The sequence below is a fragment of the Herpailurus yagouaroundi genome, unplaced genomic scaffold (genome assembly GCF_014898765.1).
Source record: "Herpailurus yagouaroundi ecotype Mexico unplaced genomic scaffold, PumYag 190, whole genome shotgun sequence".
Taxonomy (NCBI): Eukaryota; Metazoa; Chordata; class Mammalia; order Carnivora; family Felidae; genus Herpailurus; species Herpailurus yagouaroundi.
The window spans coordinates 26,320,912-26,337,846 of record NW_024412421.1 but is presented as its reverse complement, the minus strand read 5'-3'; the positions used below and the strand labels follow the sequence as shown (position 1 = coordinate 26,337,846).

Genomic DNA, 16,935 nt, shown 5'->3' with positions numbered 1-16,935 from the left:
GGCCGCGGCGGCGGCGGCGGCGGCGGCGCCCCCCTTGGCCGGGGCCGCGGGCTTCGTCTCGGGGGCCTGGCCGGCCGTCGAGCCCAACCGGTAGGCCTCCAGGTCGAGCCTCTCGTTGCGCTCCACGCAGTCCAGGATGTACTGCGTGGAAATGAAGTCGCCCGAGGCCTCGGCCGCCGCCTCCCCGGGCTGGGCCAGCAGGACGGCCCCAGACTCCTGCACCCGGCATAGGGTGCCGCCGCCGTGCAGGATGAGCGTCGACAGCCGACGCTTCGCCGGGCTAGGACGCACGTAGAAGGACATGGAACTGCCATCTTCCCTCACGAACAGAGTCGAGGAATGGGTGGGCCCGTTGGGGTCTTTGCCCAAATCCATCGCCTCCGCCATAGCTGACACCAGGCACCACAACAGCAATCCCCGAAACAAGCCTCTGACGCACAGAGCGAACCCGAACGAACGACGGTTCTAGACGCGTCGGCCGCGAAGCCCCGCCCTGCGCCTGCGCAGTAGCAGCGCGCGAAGAGCGCCCGCCCCCTCCTCTAGGAAGAGGCGGAGATTCCGGCCGTGACCTGGAAATTGCTGTGCGACCCTCGTCCCTTTTAGGTCGGGCCCTCGGGAAAGATGGCTGCGGTGCAGGGGGCTGAGGTGAAAGTGGACGGCAGCGAGCCAAAACTGAGCAAAAAGTAAGTGTCGCCGTGAGTCTTTAAGGTCTTTGCGCCCGGACAGTCCGGGCTAGGATGCGCCTCGAGGCTCCGGCCGAGGCGGCTGTGCCTATGGCCTTCCTGCCGGTTCTCGTGGGTCTGGACACGCCGGACGTAGCCGCTAAACCGCGAAACTACATTCCCCAGGTTGCTCCGGGGCCCGGAGTCCTGTCGTCGCATTCCTGGAGTTAGGGTATACAGAAAAATGAGAATTGACTACAGAAAAACGAAATTTACTCCTTCCTTTACCTCCTTCTGGAAGAAAAAAATGCTTTCTTTTATTGCCGAGCGACGCCTCGCTACCATTGGAAGGAAGTTAAATACCCGAGCTTTTCGGGAAGACCTTGAAATTTTCCTTGGCCTCACCTCGGCTTTTCTGAATCTTGAGTATTAAATGGATCATTTCTAAAACTGTATTGTGCACCTAAATATGTGGATTATTTAAAGGATCTGTGAGTATTGAGTGAATGACCGATGTCCAGTAATAGAATATGAGTCCACCAGTCTACTAGGTGGCACTTTCAAGCCCTGCTGGATAGATCTTAGTTACCCACTCTCAAATCCTTGGTGTGTGAAGATAAATATGAATGTATCAAGACTAGCCGCCCTTTAACTGGCTATGTTTTATATTCCTGGATGTATACCCTCTCAAACAGGGTTCTTCAGTTGAAGCACAGAACACCAGCAATGATTTGTTTTTTTTCAGTACTCCCAAGGAGGGGCATAACTAGACTATTCCAGAGGCAGGAGAAAAGTTAATTCATTACAAATAATGGCTGCCTTACCGCATTTGGGCTCCGTTCTTTTCTGAATCCTGATGGAATAGGCCCTTAACCAGTAAAAATTAATTTTCTTTTTGTGTCTCTGGATCTATGCTTCAAATATTCAAGAAAAATGAGAAAGGAAACATTAAATTTAATGGTTTGATGGCACCCTTCTGAAGGTAGGATACACATCTCTATAAATGTTTGGAATCTGGTCTCAGACTTCTGCCTTTGGGAAAATTGATTCGACTTTGATCTGTTACATAAATATAGTTGACCCTTGAGCAACTCAGAGGTTGGGGCACTGACCCACCATACAGTGGAAAGTTTGAGTGTAACTTTGACTCCCCCAAAATTTAACAGCCAACTGTTGGCTGGAAGCCTTATCAATAACCTTAAGAGTGGATTAACACACGTTTTGTATGTTATGTATGTTGTGTGCTTTATTCTTAGAATTAAGTAAGTTAGGGAAAAGACATCTCTTAAGGAAACCATAAGAGGTGGGCACCTGGGTGGCTCCGTTGGTTAAGTGTCCAACTCTTGATTTCGGCTCAGGTCATGATTTCACATTTCCTGAGTTCGGGCTCTGTACTGACAGCACAGCATGGAGCCTGCTTGGGATTCTCTGGCTCTCTTTGTCGCTGGTTCTCCCCTCCCACCCCCAGCTTGCTCAACAGACTGAGCCACCCAGGTGCCCCCACCCTACCACTTTTTAAAGCAGCTTCTATATGTCAGACATAATGCTAGAACCATACAAACTTTCTGTCTAATCTCAATAATAACCTTGCAAAGAAAATATTAATGTCTGTTTTTCAAATTAATAAACTGAGGCTCTGGGCGACTGAATACTTTGAAGTGTGCACTCCTAAAGTGTGGTCTGTCACTGATCGAGGCTCTGGAGCAGAGATCTAAAACCCAGTCCAGAACTCCACAGCCCATGCTCTTTACACTGCCTGCACCTTACCTCCCCACATTGTCTAAGAAAATCTGCTGTTAACGTATATAACTCTAGTGACCATGGGCTGAAAGAATTTTTTTTAACGATTTACATTTCCTTCTGTATCTTAATTGTTCTTGGGACTTCCTTGGTCTGCCTCTTCATGAGTACCATTTTATGCCAGTTATCTTCTTCAAGTTTAAAAAGAGATGGGCTGCCTGCCAGGTGACTCCTTCCCAAATGAAAGGTCAGATTTCTGTAGTCCAGGATCCTTCCTGAAATTCTCCTTTCCTCCTTGTTCCTAGAGCTCAATTAAGTCTTATCTTTGACTCAGAGGTGCTTTTGTGTGGCTTGCTTTTAGCTTCATCTAGAGTTTGCAAATGATAGTGACATTTCACGTGCTTCCCATTGCCATCTTTGTCACCAGGGTTTTTTAATCTCCGAGAGAGAAGCCACATGTCAGGGGCTTCGGAAACACTGCCTCAGGTCCTGTCTCCTATTTTCTAGGTTGTTGTGATCATTTCTACCTTTAAACTATGGGTTGCCTTACTCCTGAGTTTTAACCCAGATATGCACCTTTTTACCATAGCAAGGACAGAATGTTGTCAGTTACGGTTGCAGCACAGTGAGTTACAGGGTTGTCCTCAGTTAAGAGGGTCTTCAGTGGAACACTAAAAGGTCGTGCAACCTCCCCTACCCAAAAGAGTAGGACTGCTGGTTGGGTATATATGTACTGTTTTGTCCCATCTGACACCACATCTCTGTTTCCTGTTAGGTGGTGGTAATCATTAGTTCCGGGGTGTTCTGCCATGTTGACGCAAGCTGCTGTAAGGCTTGTTAGGGGGTCCCTGCGCCAAACCTCCCGGGCACAGTGGGGGCAGAGGGAGCTGCGACTGTATCAACTTGCTCCTTTCACAGCGCTTCACAAGGACAAGCCACTTTCTGATAAAAGAAGGTTGGTGCCCTTACCTTCGTTGTTGCTCTGGGAGCAAAAATCCTTCCTTACTTGGGTCCTTATTTGTTAAGCCTCTGACTCTTTGCACTTGTTGCTAAGGAAACAAAGAGCTCTACTGCCAAATAGTGGTTTCTCCTTTTCTCTTTAGTAAATTCAGATTCTCACTCTAAATTCTTGAGATGACTTGTGGATCTTATTCTACAACAGTGCCGAGAACAAACGTTCCCTTTCCTGTCTTTCTGAACTTGGTTTGCTCCCGAGATTAATTTGGTTTCTAGTCTTTGTTCTATCTCTAGGATCTTTTTGAATTTCCCTTAGGATTAATTTGATTTTCCTTAGGATTAATTTCCATTCCTAGTTGAATGGAAAACAGGTTTTTTATGTTAATGCCAGGAAGAACCAAATAGGCTCTGATGCCTACTGACTGAATTACAGCACAGTAAGCCTAGCACACAGTTCTGGAATGATTGTATTTAAAACTGTTACAAGACAGATTACATCCAGAGACGCCTACTTTGAAGCCCTCAGAGTCCTTTTCTTAAAAATTAGTATTTCACATCACCAATTTATTTTTTCGATTGAGTCACTCTAAATTCATACTGAAAATTAAGAGTGTGCCATAAAGCCAGATAATATACAAGCATGACTTGGTATAATTTGCTATGGTTATTATATAATATTCAGCTAACATTGGTGGTTTGAAAGAATGACCAATTCTGTTTGAATACTGAGGATATCCTCTACACAAACCTGTTTGGTTTCTGGGTTCAGATAGCAAGATTTCAGATCAGAGTGTAGATAGTGAGAGATTGGACCAGCAGTGTATCCAAATCTAAGATTTCTTTCCTGGGTGCAGAGAATAAAGGGTTTAAAGACAGTAAAGGATACCTAGAATGGCTCTCATTTGCATGTTAACTAAATGCTAAGGGCAGGTCCTATCTTTGCATACATTATTACAGTCTTCACATTTGGGGAGGGGAGCGTCCTCTGTTACTTACATTTTACAAATGGGAAGTCATGTGCCCAAGGTCATGTAATTGCTAGGCAGGTATGTCAGGATTAGGTCCCAGGCAGTCTGACTCCAAGGATGTTATATTACCCCCTACTCTATGCTGGTTTTTACACTGCTCTGCCCCATTTGTTTTCTTAGGTCCGGCTACAGTAGATGGGGAGATCAACACTGAGAGTCACTGTTAATACAGTGACCAATGCTAAGGGAGGGATTGTCAATGGTGCGTCTCCTTGAACTCAGAAGAGCCACCTCTCCGTTACCCTAACCTACCCCAGACTAACCCACTCCTTGGAGAGGTGTAGGGAAGGGTAGCAGACAGAGCCAGACCATGTTGCCTCTTCGGTTTTCCTTTGTCCTGGGGTATCCTGATTTTAGTTTGGGATCTCATGTTGGAAAGCAGAGGGTGAGGAAGATCTTTCACATCTTTATTCTAAGCTTACTTTTTCCTTTGTTTCATTCACGTATAGAGTTGACTAAGAGACTAGAAGTGGAGGTGTAGCACCAGGCAAGAGCATGTCCCCCCAGGCTGTTCATATTTTTGATCCGTGGTTATGGGGCAGAACATAGTAGAGGACTCTTCAGGTATCTGTCACATTGAACATTTGCATCTTGCCAACAGTGAGCTAAAGAGACGCCTGAAAGCTGAGAAGAAAATTGCAGAGAAGGAAGCCAAGCAGAAGGAGCTCAGTGAAAAACAACTAAGCCAGGCCACTACTGCCGCCACCAACCACACCACTGACAATGGTGTGGGTGCCGAGGAGGAGAGTCTGGACCCAAATGTGAGTCCCTGGACCACCACTCTGCCTGGGCAGGAGGAAGCTTCTGATGAAGCTTAAGGCAAATTCCTTGGGACCAGTGACTAAGAAGAGAAATAGGAACTGAAAACAAGCTGTGAACCCTGGGTTGCTGCAGATGGGTTGGGGGAAGGGGCGGTGGGAGGGAGCTGCCACTACGTCTGGTTAAAGGCACAGGCAGTGAGCATTTCTCTAATCAACTCCCAGTAGGTGGTTGGGAGAATCAGTACTTCCAAGTGACTGATTATTCTTCCCTGAAACTAGCTGCGCCTCATAACAAATCCAGAAAAGGTATCTCCGTAAAGATTGACTAGGTTTTACTCTGGGCCAGAGATTCGCAAATTTTAGTCCATAGACCGGATCCACCTTTCCTTGCTTTTAATTTGTTCTGTCCTCCCTGGTTTTGAAAATTGTATTGGAGCACAACCATGCCCATTTTTTTTATATGTCTAAGGTTATTTTCACACTACAACAGCAGAGTTGAGTGGTTGCATCAGAAAAGGTGTTCCTTTTTTACATCCTCCAGGCCCCAGAGTCTTGTCTTGGGGAAAAGTCTGACACGTAGCCAGGGGTAGGAAGGTAGGAAAAAAGGTAAGTAACTCACTGTGCAGATGCATCCGCAAAAGTGGCAACCAAGGCCACCTGTACAAATTAAACTTAGTATTTTAGGCAGAATTGCCATTTTCCTTTTCATTGAATCTTGCATTTTGGAATTCTGGCCTTTGTTTCCACCTATGGATTTGGCCACTGTGCATATTTTAAGTGCAAATCTCACTCCCATCTTGGGATTTCAAAGGTGTGGAGGGCTCAGTTAAGGAGACCTCACTGTATTGGAGCCACTCTGGGGCAAAATACGGTACTCTGCTAGGTGGGCCACTGGTCTGATCGGTCAGGTTCCATTTCTCAGAGGCTCTTTTTTTTTTCCTTTTTTTTTTTTTTTGTTAATAGCAATACTTCAAGATCCGCAGCCAAGCAGTCCACCAACTGAAGATCAGTGGGGAAGACCCGTATCCGCACAAGTTCCACGTAGACATCTCGCTGACTCATTTTATCCAAGAATACAGTCACCTGCAGCCTGGGGACCACCTAACTGACATCACCTTAAAGGTGGCAGGTAGGAGGATTCCCTGGCAGTATGCTGAGCTCTCACAGCAGACAGGCCGCTGCAGCAGCGCAAAGAAAGTTCTGGGTTGGTCTTGCTTTCAAGAAGCCTGTGTCGCAGGCTCCTACTTCACGAGGGACAGTGCAAGTATATCCATTCACAGAAAGAAGTAGAGCAGCCCCGAGACACGAGATTGTGTTCCAGACGAGGTGATGCAGCAGAGGAGGGGGCATTCTCTGAGGGGAACTCCTGACCTGATGCCGCTGCTACTTCATCATCCTTTATGAGGACGTCCCCTTACCAGTGGGAGCCACAACCCCATGTTCCTAAAAATTCCCACCTATGACCTAAGAAGTTTTGCACCGGGACTGTATTTTTAGAACATTGTTATTTTGGAGTTCTAGCATCTTGCACAGGATCTTTTCCTTAATTTAAAAAAAAAAAAAAAATCTGAGGCACCTGGTTGGCTCAGTCCATACAGCATGAAACTCTTGATCTCAGGATCATGGGTTCAAGCCCCACATTGGGCTTAGAGGTTACTTTAAAAAATCTGTCTTTATTTGCCCCCCCAAAATAATAAAACTACTAATTGTAGAAAATTTGGGACGTTCTAGGAAGCAGAGAGGAAGTGAATTACCCATAATCCCACTACCCAGAGAGAACCTCTGCCAGTACCTAAATGCCCAAAGCTTAAAGTTCAGTAATTCTACTAAAATATGTCTTGATGTTAGTTGCTCTGAGTCTACATTCTCAGGTACAGAGTGCCCTTTAAAAATGTGTTTTCAAGTTTTTTAGGAAATTTTTCTTCAATATAATTTTTTTTGTTGTTAATTTGGGAGGGAGAGCAAGCACAGGAGCAGGAGAAAGGAGCAGAGGGAGGGAGGGAGGGGGGGAGGGAGAGAAAGACTATCTATCTCAAGCAGGCTCCGCACTCAGCTTGGAGCCCAAGGCGGGGCTCGTTCCCAGGACACTGGGATCATGACCTGAGCTGAAATCAAGACGTGGACACTCAACCGACTGAGTCACCCAGGCACCCCTTGAATATATTATTTCGTTGGTTTTCTTTTGAGACTCCTTTTATTCATATGGTGGATTTTCAATATGTCACTTTTTTCTCAAACCTTTTGTACCTTTTTCTTTACACTTTGATGTTTAAATTTTGTCTTTCTTCCCTCTGGGTTTCTCTTAAAGCATTTCTGTATTCACTCTTATTTTCTTTTAGTTCAGTCTTCATTCCTGAAATGGTTTTTTACTTTATTTCTGATTTTTTCATGTGTCACCTCATTTCTTAGTTTCGATGATTCTAATGTGGGTATTTTTGTTTCATGGCATTTTCTTAATGTCATTCAACTTACTGTGAAATGGAATTTTTGTTTTTTCTGGGCATGTCCTTCCTGAGTGCTTTTTTTATTTAATAACTGGTATTTGATCTCAGTACTTTTATGTTGCTTATTTTTTTGTGAAATTAGTTTTCCTCAATGTTTTCTTTTTTAATGTTGATTTTTGAGAGAGAGACAGAGTGTGAGTGGGGGAGGAGCAGAGAGAGGGAGACACAGAATCCGAAGCAGGCTCCAGGCTCTGACCTGTCAGCACAGAGCCTGATGCGGGGCTTGAACCCACAGACTGTGAGATCATGACCTGAGCAAAGTCAGGCGCTTAACTGACTGAGCCACCCAGGCCTCTAGTTTTCCTCAATGTTAAAGGAAGCTTGATTCAAATAGCTTTTCCAGCTTCACTGAGCTACCTTTTCTGTTGTTTTTGTGAAGTGTTCAGAGTTACAGCAGCTTGCTTTCTGAGATACCAAGGCTCTCTTCCCCTTCCTCACTTTTGTCGGACCCCTTTGTGGTTTCCTGGTCTTTTCCCGTTTTATGGGGCCTTGTCCTAGAAGGGAGCCCTGGTTAGTAAATTAAGAATATTCCTGGGGCTATGCTGAAGGGCTTCAGCCCCATTAGACCTTATGCAGCCCCAACTCCCTCTACTCACCCACGTGGCAGTGGGCACATCCCCTCTTGGGTTCAGCTGCTGTCCTCCAGTTAGCTGCCACGTTTTCCAGTGACTACCTATGGCCGATTTGGAGATTTCCAGTTCTCAGACTCGGCAAACACCGCAAAGGCTCCCCTACAGCTTTCTCGCATATGGGGATCTTTGGTGGTTTGCCCCACTGCTTGTGTTTGGGGATTCTTGGGAGTATCCTCCCACATAATTTTTTTGTAAATGTTGTCCGTAGCTTTTTGGCCTTGCCTGTGTAGTTGTGCTTTTTATTTTAATGGGAGGATTGAGGTAGAGCTGAAAACTATGCTGCCACCAGCGCTGCCGTTTTCCGGGAGTCCAGTAAACAACTTTAAAGCCAGGCCTTGCTGCACTTCTTTAACTGGTTTAAGTAAGATTTTTGTCATGAAGGAAAAGACTGGGCTTAAGTCTTGGGCTAAAATCGAATTGTTCTCGTCTATGTTGATAGGACATTCTACCTAGATGTAAACATTGCAGAGGGAACTTTTTGGGCACTGGTACCACAAAATGGCTTCTCGTTCTATCAGTGTTTTTGTTGTACTTTTTCTAGGTAGGATACACGCCAAAAGAGCTTCTGGGGGAAAGCTCATCTTCTATGACCTTCGAGGAGAGGGGGTCAAGTTGCAAGTCATGGCCAATTCCAGGTATGTAGAAATACCACGTTGCTGGCCTTTCTGGATTGACCCAGGGCAACATGGTTGGGGACCACGTGATCTTCCTTTCTCATTGGCATTTAAAGTTAAAAGCGGGTTATGGTTGGGTAAGGCTGAAAAGAGAATAAAAAGGCCATTTGGTCACCTAGAGAATAACAACTGCCCTCAGGTTGTGCGGCAGTTACAGGTAAAAGATAACACTCCAGCAGTTGACAGAAGAGTCTAGATTCTTCCCGGGTTTTTATTTGCACCAGCAGTTTAGTGAGGATTCCAGAGGGCATTTTTAAAAGCTAAACCAGTGGTTGGTTTTAATTCGGAATATCATACACTGAAGTACGGTTTTCTTTCACTCAGGAATTACAAATCAGAAGAAGAATTTATCCATATCAATAACAAACTGCGTCGGGGAGACATAATTGGAGTTCAGGGGAACCCTGGGAAGACCAAGAAGGGTGAGCTGAGCATCATTCCCTATGAGATCACACTGCTGTCGCCATGTTTGCATATGTTACCTCACCTCCACTTTGGCCTCAAAGACAAGGTAAGCTCTGTGGCCTCCTCGCTGTGGTCTGTCATAGTGTTGAATTAGACTTGGCAATGATTTCTGTCTGTTGCTTTTGCTTTAGGAAACACGATATCGTCAGAGATACTTGGACTTGATCTTGAATGACTTCGTGAGGCAGAAGTTTATCATCCGCTCTAAGATCATCACATATATAAGGAGTTTCTTGGATGAGCTAGGATTCCTGGAGGTGAGAGAGTTCTTACCTGTCACGATGAGCTAGCTGCCTTGCTATGCCTGCCTCTTACTATTCCTTCTCTTCCCTTTTCCATGTCCTGTATCCATAGTATTCATGCTTAGCAAAAAGTCCCTTTGATGGCCAGTGTCTTTGTCCCACCTTGTTTTTTTAGTGCCCTGATGAGGAAGGCAAGATTTGAATTCTAAGATAATGGACAAAGTGTAGGGCTATCTACCTACTAATGATGTCATGTTCATTGAGTTACCAACTCATTTTGCTTTTTTGTAGCATTAAGAGAAAAAAAAAACCTTTTAAGTATATGAAGAAAGGTAAGTACACGTGTAAAACAAATTCAAAGAAACAGAAGCAAAACTGAAAGTCCCCTTTTGTATCACCCAACTCACTTTCTTCCCCAAACTTGAGTTTGATACATAACGTTCCACACCAGTTGCTATGCATATATAACTACATACTGAGCATGTACTACATGAGGTACGTGTGTAAACATTTTGGAAGCGTTTTAATTTTTGTTTTAAACATAAATGAGGTCACACTACATGTATTCTGACGGACCTGCTGTTTCCTACCCCCCCCCATAGACATTGGACCTTTTTGCATGTCTATAACTAATTCAAAGAACATAAACAGTTCAACTTACAGTGTTTATTAAAATATAATTTATAATTTGTGGAAGTTTATGGTACTGTGTTAATGGTGTTTGGTATTAATGGAAATTGAGACACTTCTAGAAAATCAGGACATCTCTACTTCTTTTGTCAAGCACTTGCACATTACTGTTAAACTTAAATTTCACTTAGGGATATAACCGGCTAAACTATATCCATGCACAGCATGAGCTACCCCCAAGGCCTCTGGTTTGCGGACCTCTGTCTGAGGACTCAGTGTATCTCCCTGTCTTTTAGATTGAAACTCCCATGATGAACATCATCCCAGGGGGAGCTGTGGCCAAGCCTTTCATCACATACCACAATGAGCTGGACATGAATTTATACATGAGAATTGCTCCAGAACTCTACCATAAGGTAATAAGTAAGAAGATGCCCTGTTCCTGGGAGAAACAGAGGCCGGAAATCCATTGGCTAGATAGATGTAGTTAGAAATAAAAGGAACAAAAAGAGTAGAACAGCCAGGAGAGTATTCTAATTTGGCATGCCTGTGAGCGTTAACACTTCTGGAAATTCTCTACAGGATCAGTAGAGCATTGCAGGTCAGAGGGCAAAGGGATTGTCTTTCTTAGGTGTATAGTTCCTCCTAACCTGCCTTGGTTCTCATAATATTTTAGGTTTATTGTCTTCCTTAGATTAGGTCTGATTTTAGCCTCTTCTAGAAAGCTTGATATCTGTCCAAAAATTGGAAATAAAGATTTATAAGTGACCAGAGTAAATACCAGAGACTGTCATTCAAGGTTCTTAGTTGCAGACAACAGAACCTGGTGTAACTAGTTTAGGCACAAGAAAAATGTATTCAAATACATAAGGAAGCTCACAGTCCCAGGAGGATCAGAGAATCAGGCTTGGAGACCACAGGACTAGGAATGATTCTCAGGTCCATCTGGGCTCTTCCCATGGAGAGCCCAGATTTTTCTACTTGGGACAGCTAACGCAGCTCAGAACCGCAGCGCTATCCATTAGGACCTCTGCAGTTACTACCTCTAAAAGCTAGATATCTCTGGCCCCCTTCTCCAGGAGGAATTCTGCAATACCTACATCTTCTTTCAGTAGCATTTAGAAGTTGCATGGGCATGTCTGACTGGTGGGGAGCTTGAGTCACATGCCTGCATCCTAACCCCAAGAGAGGCCTCTTTCTTGGGGAGGCTCACACGCACAAGATGGGGTGCTGTCCTGACAAAGGAAGAGTATTCAGAGGTCCTGGGCAGCCAAAACGAATGATGACTATCCACTACGAGGGTCTAAAGAGAGTAGGGTGTTCAACATTTGGGTAGAGACCTGAAAACATGCCTCAGCTATGAAAACCAAATTAGTTTTGTAGACGGAAACTTTCCAGAGTCATTGAGATTAGCTGCCATGACCTTGGCCATGTGTTGTTAGATCCTGGTGGTTGGTGGCATCGACCGGGTTTATGAAATTGGACGTCAGTTCCGGAATGAAGGAATTGATTTGACTCACAATCCTGAGTTCACCACCTGCGAGTTCTACATGGCCTATGCAGACTATCACGATCTCATGGAAATCACGGAGAAGATGATTTCAGGTGACCTCTCCTATTCCCTTTTGTCTTTCACATGTGTCTGAAGGGCTGGTGTGCTGCTTGTAGGAGGACTTCCTGTTGGTCCTTTTCAAATGGTAGATTTCTTTCCCAGGGATGGTGAAGCATATTACAGGCAGTTACAAGATCACCTACCATCCAGATGGCCCGGAGGGCCAAGCCCATGAGATTGACTTCACCCCACCCTTCCGGAGAATCAGCATGGTTGAAGAACTTGAGAAGGCCTTGGGGGTGAAGCTGCCAGAAACCAGGCTCTTTGAGACCGAAGGTAAAGTGATGCACTCCTCCACTGAATGGCCCTCCTTTCTCTTCAGCTTTGAATTAGATGAGATCAGGGCTAGAATTTTCCCACACTGTTCTTTTCATACATTTTTTTTACTGGGGTAATGTGATTCTTCTGTCCTGACTTGTACATTTGTATTACAGAAACTCGTAAAATCCTTGACGATATCTGCGTGGCAAGAGCTGTTGAATGCCCTCCACCTCGGACCACTGCCAGACTCCTTGATAAGGTGACAGACCGTGCTCTTTGAGTACATGCCCTCATCCAGTAGTAACCAGCCCCCTGCTCCCTGGGAAGGTGAACTCCACTATGGAGAACTAACTTACACAGCCTCACAGGAAAGCCCTAAGGAGAGAAATAAGAGAATTAACCAGTTTTGAACTGCTGTTCTAAGCTCTATACCTAGTAGTTACATAATCTCAGTCAAACCTTACTAGCCATAGAGAGACTTATGATAAACCCTTGTAGCATCCAGTAGTGGGTAGGAGCAGAGTCCTTCTGCCAGGACTGGAACAATCAAAATGCCATCAGAAGGGATCTGTAGCTCTGCTTTGCTTTCTCCTTAAGCTTGTCGGGGAGTTCCTGGAAACAACATGCATCAATCCTACGTTCATCTGTGATCACCCGCAGATAATGAGCCCTTTGGCTAAATGGTAAGATACAACGTGGTTTCCCAGTTACCTGTTGCTACATAACAATCTCAGAGTTATAGTGGCATAAAACAACAGTTCTCAAGATTTTGTGGGCTCCATGGGTAGTCTTTCTGCTCTACAAAGTGGTAGGGTAACCCAAGCGGCTGTAACTGGGAACTCGGGCACCTTCTTTCTCCTCCACTGGGTTCTTGTTCCTCCAGGGCCTCTAAATGTAGCTAGCCTCTGTCTGGGGCAGCATAGCCTGAGCTTCCTTACATAGTGGCCGGGGTCCAGGAGGAAGGGTTCCAAAAGAATAAACCCCAGTGTGCAAACACGTATCAAGCCTCTGCTGATGTCCCATTGGCCAAAGCAAGTCATATGGGCAGCCCAGAGTCGGTGTGACAAGGCACAGAAGGCCATGAATTCAGGAGGTATGGTTCAATGTAACCATTTACCACCCACGTGTGTTGTGAGGATGACTAAAGCTTCCTTGTGTCTAACCCTCCTCACCGTTGCACCAAATGGTTTGGTGCTAGAGTGCATACAGGCTTCGGGTCTCATCCGTAACAGTTTGAGTCAACTAAAATCCAGGAACTCTTGTGTTTGTACCAGATGTTATTAGAGAACCTGTATGTTCAGCCTCTCCTTTGGTCTCCTATCTCCAGGCACCGCTCTAAGGAGGGTCTCACTGAGCGCTTTGAGCTATTTGTCATGAAAAAGGAAATCTGCAATGCCTACACCGAGCTGAATGACCCTGTGCGGCAGCGGCAGCTCTTTGAAGAACAGGCCAAGGTAAGGAAGGAGAGTGCAAGTCAAAGGCATTTACTTCATCATGTGCCCACTCACTAGAAAATATCAGCCTTAACTCTGGTCTGTGTTACTGTCTGCATCTCTTAATGACTTCAACAGAAATGAAGGATAAAGCCACAGGCTTCACTGGAGGAGGTCATATTTCAAGATGGAGAACTTGACTAGTTTGGGCCTTAGAATTTCCACATAGGAGCTTAGACATGATAGTGTCTGTGTGAGGAGTGTGATACTTGCCTTGAAAATACGTTTGCGTAAAAAGAACATAATTTTTCTTAGATGGTACATTTATTAAGGTGGGTTGGGGATAAGAGGCAGATAGATTAACGAAGATCAAGCCCTCACAGGCTGCCTGTGATGGCTGGTTTCAGGAAATGAGGGAAAGACTCCTTAGGAATCCTTAGTCTCTGAAAATCAGTCTCCTTGGACTCACCAAATTGTCCGGGACAGTGGAGGTGTTTTCATTTCACAGAGAAATGCGCTTGTGTTCTGAAGTGGGGATCGCCAGACTTGACCGGGTCTTTGAAAGAAACGTGTCCATCCTGAAGTTACTGGGAAACCAGTTCCCAACAAGTGCTTGGTTTCCAGAGCATTCCTGGAATGGTCATCCCTCTAAACGTGTTAACGTGCTTGCTCAGACACTGAGAGACAGCGTGGCCTGAGACAGTGTCATTGTTTGGTTCTCTTCTAGGCCAAGGCCGCTGGCGACGATGAGGCCATGTTCATAGATGAGAACTTCTGCACTGCCCTGGAATACGGGCTGCCCCCCACAGCTGGCTGGGGCATGGGCATCGACCGCGTCACCATGTTTCTCACAGATTCCAATAACATCAAGGTACATAGTGGTCTTCCTGCCACACCCACTGCCCTGCAGGAGCTCTGCTCTCAGGGGCAAGGCGTGGTGGGCCTGGAGAGCAAAGGAAGGGCTTCAGGCAGAGCAGTTATACATGACTCTACAGGATGACGACCAGAGGATCTGACATTATGAGATTTGGGTTTTTTTCTACCTGAGGCAGAAGGAATACTCATTGTTTGCATTTCTTGAGGATCCAAGGAACACACCAGGCCCTCTGCAGCCATTATGTCATTTCACTTAAGTCAGCCCTACGAGGTAGAGAAACTATCGTTATCTCATTTTTGCAGATAGGGAAATCCTATTTTAAGAGAACTCTGTGTTCACTCATTCTTTTTTATCTTCTAAGTTGAAATACCAGCACAGATCTCTGGATTTGGGTGGCAACAGTAACCAGAAGCAAAAGGAATGGGTGGATGGCTGTGAAAAAGAGCGTGCTTCTTCCTTCAAAGTGATTTTCTCTCCTGTAGGAAGTACTTCTGTTTCCTGCCATGAAGCCCGAAGACAAGAAAGAGAGTGGAGCCACCACGGATACATCAGAAAGTACAACAACTGGTACTTCTGTCTAGAAAATAATAATTGCAAGTTGTGTAACTCAGGCTTCTCTGCGTTTCTGCACAAGATCAAGGACGGCAGGGGAATTTTTGTGTGTTGCTGTCCATTTGACGATCACCGTTCAGTTGGGCCGCCAGACGAGAGAAGAGGAATTAAGAATTCCTTTTTACTCCTTGTTCCCAAATAAACCATTTGTCTCTACTCTTGTCTCCTGACTATTTACCATGGAATGTCAGCTTTTACTCAGACAGCTGGCCTAGTGCATGGTTAGCATTATATCACTTTATTCATTCAAGTTTATGTTAATATCTGCTCAGTACCAGGCATTTTTCTAAGGGATTAAGGACACAGCAATGAACAAAAGGCAAGTCCCTGCTTTGGTGGAAATTTCATTCTTTTTTTAGGGGTTGAGGGCAACTAAATAATATGTATTTCTGGTAAATACTAAGAAGAAAGGGGGGTAAGGGGACAGAGGTGCTATTCTAGAAAGAGGTGGATGGGGACAGTGCTATTTTAAATATGTGATCAGGGAAGACTCTTCTAGGTGACATTTAAGTAGAGAGCTGGAGACACGTCTAAGGGGAAGGGCAATCCAGACCAGAGGACTGCATTTTCAAGGACCGGCAAAGGGTCTGGTGTGGCTGGAGGAGTACGGAAAGATCCCTGTAAGCTATGCTGAGGAGTGTGTGTTTTATCATGAGTGATGTGGGATGCCATTGGAGGGTTTTGCATAGAGGGCTTTCAAAATACTGTTCTAGTTAGCACAGGGAGGGCAACAGTGAAAGGGAGATGACAGTGCCAATGGTTTAATGTAACAGAGATGCTTACAAGTGACGACTCTACCTGTTCCTCAAGTCGATAGAATTTGGTGACGGGATGTGGATCAGGAGAAAATAGTCCAAAGATGATTTCAAGGTTTGGGGCCTGAAGAGTTGTCCTTTATGAAATGGGACAAACAGGAAGTGCAGTTTGAGAGGAAAGGTAGAGTGTTAGGTTTTGGACATCATTTGGCCTCAGGTGGGAACAGTAAGTACGATGCTGAATGGTGAGTCTGGAGTTTAATCATTACTTTCAGCTCCTTTCATCTAGGTTAGGAATGACACAAGGTCATGGCTGAGGCCGTGCTGTTATAATGGAGTCCCTGACTCCTGATGCACGAGGCAGCTGGGGGAAACCTTCCAATGAGTCCTACCACAAAGGACTTGCCTTGTGCATCTCAGCAAGGCCTGCAAGCAGCCCAGTTTAAGAGTCTACTTTCACAGAGCAAGGTTTTACTTCTGTAGCCGGTACAATGATCTTAGCATGAGAATTACCTCCCTAGGAATTAATTCAGAGTTTTGAGCACCTCCAACCCTTGCTGGTGTTTAAACACAGGCTCTAGGAGCACTTGGCCGTAGTGATAGATGACCAGGTGTAATTTCAAAAGAAACCCTTCCATATGGCACATCCCCCAGCAAGATGGTGTTAAAATGAAAATCATTCCCCGCCCCCCACCCCAAAGGAGAGGGTATAGGGTCAAGATGGGGTACTGGACTTCAGGCAACACTACCATTAGAAAAAGCAACAAGAACAATGAGGTCACGAGTGACCTTTAAAGGACTGTTTAGTAGGCTGGGGGCAGAAGCCAGCTACCTGACCTCAAGAAGACTGGAGATAGAGATGAACTGAAGCAGTAGCAACTTGTCTGGGATTTAACAGGAAGAAAAACAAACAGGATAAAAGCTAGAAGAAACAGAAGGATTGTAATTATAAAGTCTAGGGGCGCCTGGGTGGCGCAGTCGGTTAAGCGTCCGACTTCAGCCAGGTCACGATCTCGCGGTCCGGGAGTTCGAGCCCCGCGTCGGGTTCTGGGCTGATGGCTCAGAGCCTGGAGTCTGTTTCCGATTCTGT

At 45.3% G+C, this 16,935-nt stretch overlaps 2 protein-coding genes across 3 annotated transcripts in view; one reads left to right on the top strand and one right to left on the bottom strand.

Annotated features, from left to right (window-relative positions):
* Positions 1-502, bottom strand: part of TERF2IP (TERF2 interacting protein) — a 9,181-nt gene extending 8,679 nt beyond the window's left edge. The window contains exon 1 of the mRNA XM_040443177.1: positions 26-502. Within this exon, the coding sequence (XP_040299111.1) occupies positions 26-387 (362 nt within the window). The 5' untranslated portion in view covers positions 388-502. The remainder of the gene's footprint in view (positions 1-25) is intronic.
* Positions 503-550: 48 nt separating this feature from the next.
* Positions 551-15,246, top strand: KARS1 (lysyl-tRNA synthetase 1). 2 transcript variants are annotated; one of them, XM_040443175.1, is made up of 15 exons: positions 556-683; positions 3,178-3,357; positions 4,989-5,148; positions 6,112-6,277; positions 8,826-8,919; positions 9,283-9,469; positions 9,555-9,680; positions 10,592-10,711; positions 11,738-11,900; positions 12,010-12,183; positions 12,342-12,427; positions 12,766-12,851; positions 13,496-13,622; positions 14,329-14,472; positions 14,961-15,246. In XM_040443175.1, the coding sequence occupies exons 2-15, from the start codon at positions 3,212-3,214 to the stop codon at positions 15,057-15,059; spliced, it is 1,878 nt and encodes a 625-aa protein (XP_040299109.1). In that variant the 5' UTR covers positions 556-683; positions 3,178-3,211; the 3' UTR covers positions 15,060-15,246. The 2 variants fall into 2 exon arrangements, with proteins under 2 accessions (XP_040299110.1, XP_040299109.1); XM_040443176.1 differs by lacking the exon at positions 3,178-3,357 and having other exon boundaries at positions 551-683.
* The last annotated feature ends 1,689 nt before the right edge of the window (positions 15,247-16,935 follow it).

Bases quoted from the DNA above. Each gene is read 5' to 3' on its own strand.
- KARS1 (XM_040443175.1), top strand. From the start codon at position 3,212: ATGTTGACGCAAGCTGCTGTAAGGCTTGTTAGGGGGTCCCTGCGCCAA. The intron at 3,358-4,988 runs GTTGGTGCCCTT...TCTTGCCAACAG, and splicing joins CCACTTTCTGATAAAAGAAG to TGAGCTAAAGAGACGCCTGA. The intron at 12,852-13,495 runs GTAAGATACAAC...TCCTATCTCCAG, and splicing joins ATGAGCCCTTTGGCTAAATG to GCACCGCTCTAAGGAGGGTC.